At 47.4% G+C, this 12067-nt stretch overlaps 2 protein-coding genes across 2 annotated transcripts in view; one reads left to right on the plus strand and one right to left on the minus strand.

Moving 5' to 3' along the window:
- The first annotated feature begins 1990 nt into the window (after positions 1 to 1990).
- LOC123185180 (uncharacterized) lies at positions 1991 to 2803 on the plus strand. Its single transcript, XM_044597159.1, has one exon. The coding sequence runs from the start codon at positions 2022 to 2024 to the stop codon at positions 2607 to 2609; it is 588 nt and encodes a 195-aa protein (XP_044453094.1). The 5' UTR covers positions 1991 to 2021; the 3' UTR covers positions 2610 to 2803.
- Positions 2804 to 10217: 7414 nt separating this feature from the next.
- LOC123188409 (protein disulfide isomerase-like 5-4) overlaps positions 10218 to 12067 on the minus strand; it is a 7033-nt gene continuing 5183 nt past the window's right edge. Inside the window, exons 10-16 of the mRNA XM_044600502.1 lie at positions 11946 to 12002; positions 11763 to 11829; positions 11387 to 11533; positions 11024 to 11248; positions 10750 to 10911; positions 10585 to 10662; positions 10218 to 10501 (exon numbers count right to left, since the gene is read on the minus strand). Of these exons, the coding sequence (XP_044456437.1) occupies positions 10424 to 10501; positions 10585 to 10662; positions 10750 to 10911; positions 11024 to 11248; positions 11387 to 11533; positions 11763 to 11829; positions 11946 to 12002 (814 nt within the window). The 3' untranslated portion in view covers positions 10218 to 10423. The remainder of the gene's footprint in view (positions 10502 to 10584; positions 10663 to 10749; positions 10912 to 11023; positions 11249 to 11386; positions 11534 to 11762; positions 11830 to 11945; positions 12003 to 12067) is intronic.

Raw genomic sequence — 12067 nt, forward strand, 5'->3', positions numbered from 1 at the left:
CATCCCAGCCACATACCGGGAATGGGTCACACATCGGTCCGGCGCACTCACCGAGGCTACCGCAGCCGTCATCCACCTAACCATCTTTAGAGCAGGTACTGACGCAAAGATCTTGCCAGGTCAGCTGTCGACGCCACCATGACGCCAGACAACTCACTGCCCTGCGCTCGTCCATCCAGCCGCACCATGCCGCCAATACTTGTCGCCATCGACGCAGTAGAAACAACACCACACCTCCTGGCAACCTCCACACCGTCGCCGCTGCTGAAGCTACGCGAAGTTCATCACCCACATCATCTCTCTGCTGAACAGCAGAACCTCCCAAGATGGCGCCTTCATGAAGGGTACGACGCGAAGGACGCCGCCGTCGCCCAATCCAGACTGAATTTTGGACTTTCGTCCGGAAGGGGTTCGGAGGTGGATAGGAGAGACCTCGACATCGCCTCCACGGACTGTAACAACGTCGAGAGACGTCGCGGATGCCGGACTAAACAAGCCGATCAAAGTTTCCTCCGGTCCTCATCCTATACCACCAAACCTTCGTCGGCTCCGGATCCTGCAACGGACCAGAGCCATGGGGCTCAACCCACCATGAAGGAGGATAGAGAAAAATCCATCATAGATCTCCAGGCACCAAATCCAGCGATCCGGCGTGGTTAGCGACGACGACCACCACCCCGCGGCGATTGACAGCGTTCAAGTCCAAGACCCAGATTGGATCCGATCTGAGCCCGGCAGCGCCCGCGACCACCGATCTTGCCCACCATGCTGTCGTCACCACACCGCGAGCAGGCTGCCGCCATCATCGTGTTGCGCACGACGTCACCAAGAAACCCGCCCTTCGCGCCGCCCGACCCCACGCTAGTCCGGCACCCCGCCCGATCTGGCTGTCCCGCGCCAGCCGCGAAGGACAAGGGGAAGAGACGCCCCGCTGCCGCCCAGCCCGCCAAGCTTTGCCCGGCGACGCTGCGGACGGCGGCGAGGAGAGGTGAGGAGAGGTGGAGGCGGGAGGAGGGGAACATATCCGGTGCACCAACATTTGTGGTGCTACCGGTGCACCGCATGCCGTACAACATTTTTAAAAATCTGAAAAAATTCGAGCACATTGACATAACATCAACGTATGTTGTCATAAAATTTTGTGTCAAAATTTGAAATATTTTTTGAGATACAAAAATGACAAAATTGACATCAATGTGATAATGGGCCAAATCTAAAGCCCAACTTATGTCATGTACTATTCAGTGTTGAATTTGTTATTTTTGTTTTAGGAGCTGTGTTTCGAATTTTGACTTGAAATTTTGTGAAAAACTACATTATGTTGTGTCGATGTGCCACATTTTTTTCAAAAAATTTCAAACATTTAAAATATGCGACTTGAGTTTGGTGCACCGGTAGCACCACAAGCACCGATGCACCAGATATTCTCCCGCGGGAGGAGAGCCGAGAGGACAGCGGCTAGGGTTCCCCAGGTAAACCCCAAGATTTGAGGAGTGTTTGTCGGGCAAAATTGCTAAACTTGCCGGATTCAAACTTATGACGAAACATATGTTCACTACCCTCAGGTAATATTATCTAACATGATGCAGTTACAGGAAAAGTTATGTACATGATGACAGTTGCGCAAGGGTTGCTCTCTTGGTTCGTAGTTTCTCAGAAATCACACATGAATATATGTAACTTGTACGCTAAGCAAACCAAACCAGCCGTTTAGTTTGAGGTATAACATGCGAGACGTACTTCTATACGTACATCCTGCATTTTACCGTTCTCCCCATACCAGAGGCTGGGAGATTTTCCAGACGCTCCCAAATCTGCAAAGAAACCAAACAAAACAACACGGATAACAATGCATGGGCACACCAAGCCGAACAGCCAGAAACAAAAACCATCTGTAATCCCAATGAAACTTCCCGTCCTACATATGGCCGCCTCATTTGCTGGTACTACGTCCCATTGACATCCAAACCAAAGATATTCATCAAAGGCTTCAAGGAGCACGCACCAGCCGATTCGATAGGATGAAGAGGAAGCCCGTGGTGATCTGCTGCAGCGTGCTGCTCGCCCTCATCCTCGTCCTCGCCATCGTCTTCGTCGCGCTCTACTTCACCGTGTTCCGGCCGCGCCCGCCGCACGTGGTGGCGACGGTGGTGAGCACGACGTTTACTCAATTCGACGTGGCCTCCGCCCCGCCCAAGGTCAACATGAGCTTGGGCGTGGACGTGACCGTGAAGAACCCCAACTACGCGGCGTTCCGTTACGGCGACGTGGTGACGGAGCTGACGTACTACGGCTCGCCTGTGGGGCAGTCGGTGGTGCTCGCGGGGGAGGTCGGCGCGCGAACGACGCAGACCGTCGGCGGGACGGTGGTGTTGCAGGCGGACAAGGTGATGTTCACGCCCCAATTCATCCAGGAACTGGCTACCAAGCTGTTCGACCTGCCGGATTTCATGCTGCCGTTCCAGACGAGGACGACGGTGGCCGGGAAGGCCGTGGTGCTGGGGACGCTCAAAATGAGGGCCAGCTCGACGGTGACTTGCAGCATCACCACCTACCCTCTCAAGCAGGAGACCATCTCCGACTGCACGTCCACGGTTAATGTCGGTTAACTATTTTTACCTGTGCGTGCGAGGAGCCCACACGGCGTGTCTATCAAGAAGTGTGGGAGTGAGTACCTTTTTTCGGTGAGTTTACAAGCTTTTCTCTTAGATTAGAGGGTTTTGTATAAATAATTAATACAGTATATGCTATACGTAATTAAGCGCACTCATACAATTAGTATCTCGCCGCGTGTGACAATGTTTCCGAATTTGTGCAGCCTGAGAATGCAGAGAAAAATAAGAGATGATGTTCTTGACAAAATCCACATTGCACTTACAAACAGCGAATCGTTCTCAAATACTAGCGCAAATTCGAGACATCAAATCATCAGCCATGATGTTTGATGAATACTCCTAGATAGGAAGATTTTTTTTCCAGCAAAAAAGAATGCAACAATGTTCATTGTTGTGAACTACGGGCACATGAGCTCGATGTAATAACACCCCCACTAAGCTTCAATTCTAGCACTAACAGGCCAGCACTAATAACAACGATTGAAGAAACGCCACCCACTTTAAAAATGATCAAGAAACGCCACAACCGAAAAGTTCCGCCGTCCCTCGTGCTTCTTCCAGACAACTGCTGCAGCCAAACATGGCAAGGATCAAGAAGAAGGCCGCCGTGATATGCTGCTGCGCGTTGCTCGCGGCGTCCCTCCTGCTCGGCGCCGCCCTCGCCACCTCGCTCTACTTCCTGCTGCTCCGCCCGCACCCGCCGCGCGTGGTGGCAACGGCGGTGGAGACGCAGCTCGCCGCCTTCACCATCCTCCCGCCGGCGCTCAACTTCTCCCTGGCCGTCGCCGTCACCGTGCACAACCCGAGCCACGCGCCGTTCCGGTACGGCGCGGTGGTCACCGCGGTGACGTACCACGGCGCGGCGGTGGGGCGGTCTGTCGCGCCCGCGGGGAAGATCCCGGCGCGGTCGGCGAGGACGGTCGGGGCGCGGGTGCGGGTGGACGCGGCGAGGGTCACCCTGAGCAGGCACTACGTGGTGGACGTTGTCGCAGGCGCGCTGCCCTTCGAGGCCAAGACGGCGATGGCGGGGAAGGCCGCGGCGCTCCGGCTGTTCAGGGTGAGCGCGGACGCCGAGGCATCGTGCAGTGTCATCCTGTACACGTTCAGGCGGGAGAGCAGCTCGCACTGCACCTCCATGGTTCGCGTCACCTGAATGCATGAGCAGCTTTTCGCACGTCGCGCCGATTCCGGTGATGCCTCTAGTCTACCAGCACGGAGCGCAGGCCACCGGAGAGCACCACAGGAAGATGTGCAGTTTCATTTTTCTTTTGGGAAAGAGAAGTGTACTGCGATGTCAGCTGACTTTGAAATCGTGAGTTATATTGTTTTGCTGTTATTTAGAGTTAACTGCACCTTCTACAGGGAGAAAATTACACATTCCGATCCTCCAACTTGATGGCGCGTATCACAACCGTCTCCGAAAATACATAACATGTACGGTCCTGTGTACTCTGGAGCGCAGCGGTGCTGCCACGTGCGCCTTCCCCTCCTGCGTCCAATGCACATTTTGAAAAAGCCCCCTTTATTTTCTTATAAAAAATAATCCATTCATGCATCCGTGGCAGCTGAACGACCGTACCTTTGTGATACGATCCCCGCTGACATCCCAAATTCATTCGAGCCCCATGCCACCCAAACGCCTCTTCTGTCGTCCTCGAGGATTACGACGTCCCTCGACAGTGCATTGTCGTCGTCCGCACTCAGCTCGTGATAGGGCATACGACGAGCGGAGGGAGGCCCCCTCCCACAATACAATAAGAACCCCTCGGCAACAAAATCACTACATTTGATAGTTTTGGTACTCAATTGTGAGCAATTAGACAACGCTTTGACATTTTTTAACTAAAATTCAAGTTTAATTTGAGCTCGTTTGCCTAGTGTTTAATTGTAATCATAGGGTTTCAGTCGACTGTGTTAAAGCTTTGTATTTGCTAGTTTAACAGATGGAGGCAGTGAGTACTACGCCGTAGAGTTAGTGCACTCCGATTTTTTTTTGGTAATGAAGCGAATGGGTCTTATCTGAATGGAAATAAAGTCTTTTATGATTTTCTGTGATGCTAGGGAAACTTCTAAGTCAATGTTGGATGATTTAGTAGAGGATTAGGGGTATGAGAAGGCAGGAAGAATAAATATCAACTTGTTGATGCATGTATGCAAATCATTTTGCGTGGACTTAAGCTGACTACACAAAGTAATGACAGCAACTACGTCAGGAAACTGGTTAAAGAGGAGCACATATATCTTATGTTCTATATTAATCATTAGACAACATGTATGGGGACAAGAAGAAGAAGAAGAAGAAGAATGTTCTAGAAGATTTGGTTGACAGAGTTAATCAAAACCAACCGTCCCCCAACTGAGAGCATCTTTCCTTTCCAACTGCTCAACCGTTTCTCTAGACGCTCCTCTACATGCTTCCACTCCGCAATAGTGAGACGCCGATAGTGAATCGGTATTCCCAAATACCTCATCGGGAATTGGCCATGCGTGCAACCAAACAGGTTAGCATAATCACCCGCCAACTCAATGGCTGCTCCAAAGCAGAACAATTCGCTTTTATGGAAGTTAATTTTAAGACCCGACATTTGCTCAAATGCTGAAAGCAATAGTTTCATGTTTCGAGCCTTGTCCAGGTCATGTTCCATAAAAAGAATTGTGTCATCTGCATATTGCAGAATAGAGAGGCCACCATCCACAAGGTGTGGCACTACTCCTGCAATCTGGCCATCCTGCTTAGCACGCTCAATCAGAATAGCTAACATGTCGGCAACAATGTTAAAAGAATCCAACTACCAACTACTATATGCTTTCTTTCTTCCAACTACCAAAAGGGGTCTTGCAAAGATTAGACTATTTTAGATCCAGATTCTTTTGGCAAGGAGACGGGGAAAAGAAAAAATACAAAATGGCCAAATGGAGTGTGGTTCGTAGACCAAAAGACCAAGGTGGCCTTGGAATTCATGACCTACAGGTCAAGAATGAGGCCCTACTTAGTAAATGGTTGTTCAAACTACTTACTGAGGATGGTGTTTGGCAAACCATGCTACGCAACAAGTATTTAGGCCAAAAGGCGGTGTCTCAGGCATATTGGAAACCTGGAGACTCTCACTTTTGGGTTGGCCTAATGGCGGCAAAGAAACATCTTTTTCGCTTTGGGTCTTTCGCGATAAAGGACGGGTCAGAGATTCGTTTCTGGAAAGACATCTGGCTAGGCAATGCCAATCTTCGAGAACAATATCCAGCCTTGTACATCATTGCTCGCGAGAAGAAGAATACTATTGCGCAGGTGCTCAGTTCATCCCCGCCGAATATTTCGTTCAGGCGAGATTTGATTGGGCCTCGCCTTACATCATGGCATAATCTATTGTCCAAGCTGGATTCGATTAACCTGACACAAGACCGAGATGTGTTTCGCTGGAACCTTACTACAACGGGGTCTTTCACAGTAGACTCCATGAACCGTGCACTCACGCATTCTGAGGTACCGGTGAATAATAATAAGAAACTATGGAAGTCGAAGATTCCACTAAAGGTCAAAATCTTCATGTGGTATCTTTGTAGGGGGTTGTGCTAACCAAAGACAACCTCGCACGGCGCAACTGGCAAGGGAATAAGAAGTGTTGTTTTTGTACTCATGACGAGACAATCAAACACCTCTTTTTCAATGCAAGTTTGCACGTTCTACGTGGTCAGTCATCCAAATAGCGTCAAATTTGTATCCGCCCACAAGTGTTGCCAATATTTTTGGTCATTGGTTGGACGGTATTCCAAATAGATTCAAAACGCTAATAAGGGTGGGAGTGTATGCCTTAATGTGGTCGCTATGGCTATGTAGAAATGATTTGGTTTTTAATGACAAAAATGCTTCTCCTCTACAGGTTATTTTCCGGTGTACGCACTCGCTTCGTACGTGGTCTATACTACAGCGAGCGGAGTACCAACCGCTGTTCAAGGCGGTGTGTACGCGATTGGAGCAGGTGGCTACGGAGGTTTTTTCTCAACATGGGTGGCAGCATAACCTCCGGATCGACCCACCACCACTTTCGACATAGGCATATATAGTGTCGGTCTATACGACTCTACTGTTGCCGTTTTGTCGATTTTGATTCTTTTCTTTCTGTCAAACTTTTTAGAATTGGCTGTGTGCATCTTAGTTATGCAGAGGTCGGGTCTCACTCATAATGCTTTGTATCCGCTTGATGCTACATTTTTGAGTTAATAAAATGCCCTTTATCGAAAAAAAAAGAAGATTTGGTTGACTGTGAGTATGACATGGAGGATGGAGATGAAAACTTTGTGTGGGAAGATTTGATTGGTGATAAGAAATCAAGGTGGAATGATAGGGAAAAGGAAGCAAATGGTAGAAGATCAAAATTTTGATGAAGAATTATATATGTGACTGCTCTGAATCAGATGATGAGTAGATGAAGTTCAACTTCCCTCATTTCTCTAATCACTAAAAGCGTCAGTTTCATGTTGGGCAGCTTTTCTCCTTAGTTGATTTGTTCAAAAAGGTTGTTAGAAAGTATAGTTGAAGGAGAGACTGGGAATTACCTTTCCAAAAAAATGATAGCACAAGGGTAGGAGCTAAGTGGTGTGATGGATGGCTTGGTATCATACTTATGCTGAGGAGAGAAGGAAGGAGACACATGAGGCCAAGCCTGCCCTTGTGAAGCCAAGAGGCATGCTTTGTCAGCGAGGAAGAAAGAACAAGAGGAGTAGAAGAAAATTATTGTTGCATAAATAAAAAGACAAACCGAAGAGAAGAAGAGGCAAGAGAAGTATTAAATATAACAAAAGAAGCTAAATTTTTGATATATCAGCAGGAGGAGGAAGAAAGGCAGAGAGGATTTAACCACTATGTGCAAATGGAGGATCTAGCCAGACAACATGCATGGGAGGAGCAAGCCGAAGAGCATACGAGCAGCACAACAAGGCATCAATAATGGAAGGATAAAAGAAACAAGTTGAGGAACTGAACATGCAGCAAGCTGAGGAAAAGAAAAGGAGGCAACCTCAGGAACTGTAGAATAGATAAGCATAGGAACTAAAGAAAAGACGAGCTGATGAATGGACGAAGAAAAAGTTCATGGAAGAAAAATACAAACAGGAGGCAGAGTAAATTTTAAAGAAACATAATGAGCAAAAGGTACCAAGAGGGAATATGCCAGAGAGTTAAAGTTCATCCAGGCAGCAGCCAAACGTGCCACAAAAAAGATATTTTGGCGATCACATGAAAGGTCTAAAAAACACCGAACAATCCATGTTTGGTATTTTCAAATAGTTCGCTACCTAGTCTTTTTGTATTCTATTGGTATAGTGATGTATCTTGTGAACAAGTGTAGTGCATGCTAGAGTAATCTTCTGTATGGTCATGAACATGGAGTTGTTATAAAAAGTGCATGATCAAGTTATGTTGATGATCACGTAGTAGAACTTTGTTGTTGTTGATGTATGAGCAAAACATATTATATTTGATCTTGTTGATGTATGATAGAAGCATGCTTGATTTCGTTGTTGTATAGCCAAATTGTATGTCATCTTTGTTGTGTTCAACTTGTTAACTGTACATTTGTCGATACATAGTATATGTGAACCGAACATTCAGTTAACTGACGGGAAAAAAACATTCATTCTAGTTAAGATCAAATTTAGTTACTGATTTCAGTTCTTCAAATCACACATCACAACATTGTTCACTGCAAAAGACCACTCCTTTGGGTCACAAACAAGGCACACACACTTAAAATTGAATTTAAAGCAGTTCACAGCACACACACACAATGCAACTAAATTTAAACTGGACTTAAACAACACACAAATGGAACACAGCACTTCTTCAGCCTGCTGAGCAGCCAGCGTCACCTCCAGGTCCGTTGTAGTCGACCCTCCTGCACCAACACACAAACTCGTACTCCCAGCTATGACACTTGCCTTCAGAAGGGAGGTATGCGTCCGGCAAATTTCCGGACATTGGCGGGACGATGACTGTGTGTTGTGTAGGAGGGTGGGTCCTCGATGTCGATGACGCTGGAGTGGGTAGTGACTCACACTTATCATTGGAGGACGGCAGCTCGGCACCTTAGGCTCGAGGACCTCCAATTTCGGAACCTTGGGGACTTTAGACGGATCGTGGAGCCACGCCTCCATCACCAACTCACGCTTGTCCTCTGACGACATGATGTAGATAAGCTCGCTGGCGAGCTAGCTGAGGACGCCGTTGGCTGCCTCCGGCTCCCTCGCCTCGTTGGGTAGCCCTTCCAAGCTCACCTTGGTCTTGTAGTCGAGCCTGCATGGTACCAACGGCAGAACTGGATCCACAAGCCAGTGACCACACTTGCATCAATGACTCCATGGCGCGTGTGCACAACGCACCGTCGGTGAAGGTGAGCCACAAATCATGCGGTAGGGTGGCCACCTCATGCGACGGCCTGACAAGTAATTTCCTCTAGGACGTCGAGCAGGGCGGCAGCTCATCGGTGCGGTCTCCGACGATGGTCACCAGCAACATGCGACCATGATACCCTGCCTCCAACGAATTCACTCCCCACGCGCGCGCGGGGAGCACATGGTCGGATCTGCCTGGGAATTTCAGGATATTGCTGCCTCCAAAATGATTCGGCCTCTTCAAACCGCCAAACAGGAAGACGAAGGCCTTATTTGGTTGCGAGGGTGCATATTTCCAGGGAAAGGGCGACCAGGGTTGATTACTCCTGGCAAAACTAAAATCCCGTGGAAAATTCACATGACCCTTTGGGGAAGATGGGAATAGTAGTGGCAAATCAGAGGAACGCATCCCCAAACTCTTTTCCAGATCTTGTTCTCGGTGAGCCCCCTTTGGACCTGCATCCCCGTCTTCATGGCCATCACCACCACGGCACCACCAGTCATCATCGTCGGCAGCTTGTGGGCAGGAGAGAACTCCACCTACTGGTAGGTACGTTTGCAGCGGCGGCCGCCGGTGAGGATGGAGGCGGAGGTGTGAGTACATGGTGCAGGTGGAGATTGAGGAGGAAAGGAGAGGTATGGCAATGTAGGGAGGCGGCGACCTCGCATCAGCAGGTCAGAGACAGGCGCCGCGAGCGAGCGAGACGGGGGATTCTCTCCCGATGTCGCGAGGCGGGGGCGCTATCCCGGGGAAATCATGCGGCTCGGGCCGAAAAAAACTCTGGCTCCGAGCGTCCAAATGTCCAGAAATATTGGCCCGGGTCATATCTTCCGCGCGTGCTTCCCACCCAGGGAATGGGCCAGGATCCCTGGGGGATCCGCGGTTACCAAATGAGCCCTTAGGGTGCGACGGGATTTAAAAAAAACGAAGGGGAGTGCATCAAACAGGCGAGGATGTACATGTCAACACCACAGCGACAGAGTACAGTGCTGTATGCAGGACCATACGTGTTATGTGTTTTCGTATTCGAGGACCATATTGGAACATTTTTCAAGTTCCGGCCATGCAGTGAATAACTAGAGACTGGTACCGATACAGAGAATTTCAGACATCCGAACGAGTACAAGAAAATCACATGCAACGCCAGCACATTACAGCGATATTTTAAGTTTTCTAGAGCTGAAATTGGAATTGGACTGGTCACAAGATCAGGATAAAGCTATAAGGATCCAGCGTCTCTTTATTCCCATTTACTTAGCGGAACAGTGAAGTACCCAGTTATATCATGACCACATCATTCAAACCAACCCCGTCCCGCTGTATATGTTAATTAATAGATTAAGAATTGCTAACAGTACAAAAATAATTACTAACTAGGGCAACCGCAAGGAATCGAGCGCTTCTGAGGATCTACTATCGTTCAAATGTCCTTCCCTAGCTCAACCTTCTTCACCAACCTTAGCGTGTTGTGCAAGATGGAGTCAAGTATGCCGGCCACCTAGAATTCACAGGTTCAAACATCAGCCATGTATACTCGATGCTCTAGGAAGTATGAAAATATAAACAAGGAGATGTTCCCACCGTGAAAACTCCACCAATAATAGCACAGACGTTTGTGATGAAGTGGGAGAACGATTTTGGAAGTTCAGTCACCAGGACCTGATGATAAATGAGAATCAGTTTAGATGGACTGTTCGATATGTTAGTAAACCGAGTAACAAGTATATAAAATACCTAGATACCTACCTGCATGGGAGAAGGCTCAAAATGGAATTTCACAACAGGGACATAGAAGCTGTGCACCAAGCTGCTGTGTGCTGTGTATTCATATTCTTCAAGCACTTTCAACTCCTTTGCGTATCTCAGCGTAACCAGCTCAGTCTTTACAATTTGTAGGTAATGCTCAATCTAGAATGACATAGTTTAAACAAATGCCATGTTATTTCCTAATAAACAATGGAAAAAAACTTACATGCATTGCAAACTTCAAAAGAGAAGTAGGCAAATTTTAGGGACTTACAGTAACATTTGCATTGACATCACCATGCTTAACGATGTAAGACTGACCAGCTAATCTATCATGGTGTCCGCCAACATAGGGAAATAGTCTTTTCAGTTCATTGAACATCTTTGATGAGAGCCTTTTGCCAAATGAGAATGTTGTGACGTAGTGGGAAACATTTATCTGAGATGGATCAAACGAGTGTGAACCAGATCGAGCTGATATTACAACACTGCCAGGAACCTGGTGAAGAGAAGAAAGTAATCAAACATCCCAAAAAAGAATCCTTTCTCCATGCAGCAAGTATTAGTACTACAGGCGCTTACCTCGCCAACACTACAGAAGCTAGCAGTATGAATGTTAGCTCAGAAGTTCATTTACCTTTTTGACCCGCACAAAACCTTCTATTCTGCAGCCACCGGTCATTGGAGCAGGACGCTTTGCAGGATCAACAGTCTTGTTGGACTTGTCTTCCAAAGCAAGCACATGGGCCTCTTTTGGAATATTTGCAACATATGTTTCCATTGCCTAAGATTCAAAACTTATATCAAGAATCCAGTACAGAACAGCCTATGAGACCATAAATACCATATATTAACAAGCAAAGAGTTAGCCTTTAGTTCACCCTCAAGAAGTTCATTACAATTTCTCGGGTAGGCTAAGGTTTAGGATATTGTGCGGCAGTAAAGATAACCAATGTGATACAATCGTACTGACATAAGAACAACAATTGGAAACCATGTGATTCATAACATACCGCGACTAAACTTTCGGTATCACGTTCCCCATAGTATGAGTCATGATCATGGTGACCCTGATTCTCCCTGTACAGAAGTTGATTTGGTTATTTACTGACCTTGAGGGCAAAATTAACGGGAAGCATTGGCAGAATGAGGTTTACAGTTTCAGTGTGATATAATGTAAGGTTTACTGTGCTTACTTCATATCACTCCCTTTATGAAAAATGCGAATTGATGGGTAACCTTGTATATGGTGCCTGCATTTAATTAAATAAAGAGATGAAGATATATCATATCAGCATTTTGACTAAGAAGCATACGA

Source organism: Triticum aestivum, chromosome 2A (genome assembly GCF_018294505.1).
Source record: "Triticum aestivum cultivar Chinese Spring chromosome 2A, IWGSC CS RefSeq v2.1, whole genome shotgun sequence".
NCBI lineage: Eukaryota > Viridiplantae > Streptophyta > Magnoliopsida > Poales > Poaceae > Triticum > Triticum aestivum.

Coding starts and splice junctions, on each gene's coding strand:
- LOC123185180 (XM_044597159.1), top strand. CDS start 2,022: ATGAAGAGGAAGCCCGTGGTGATCTGCTGCAGCGTGCTGCTCGCCCTC.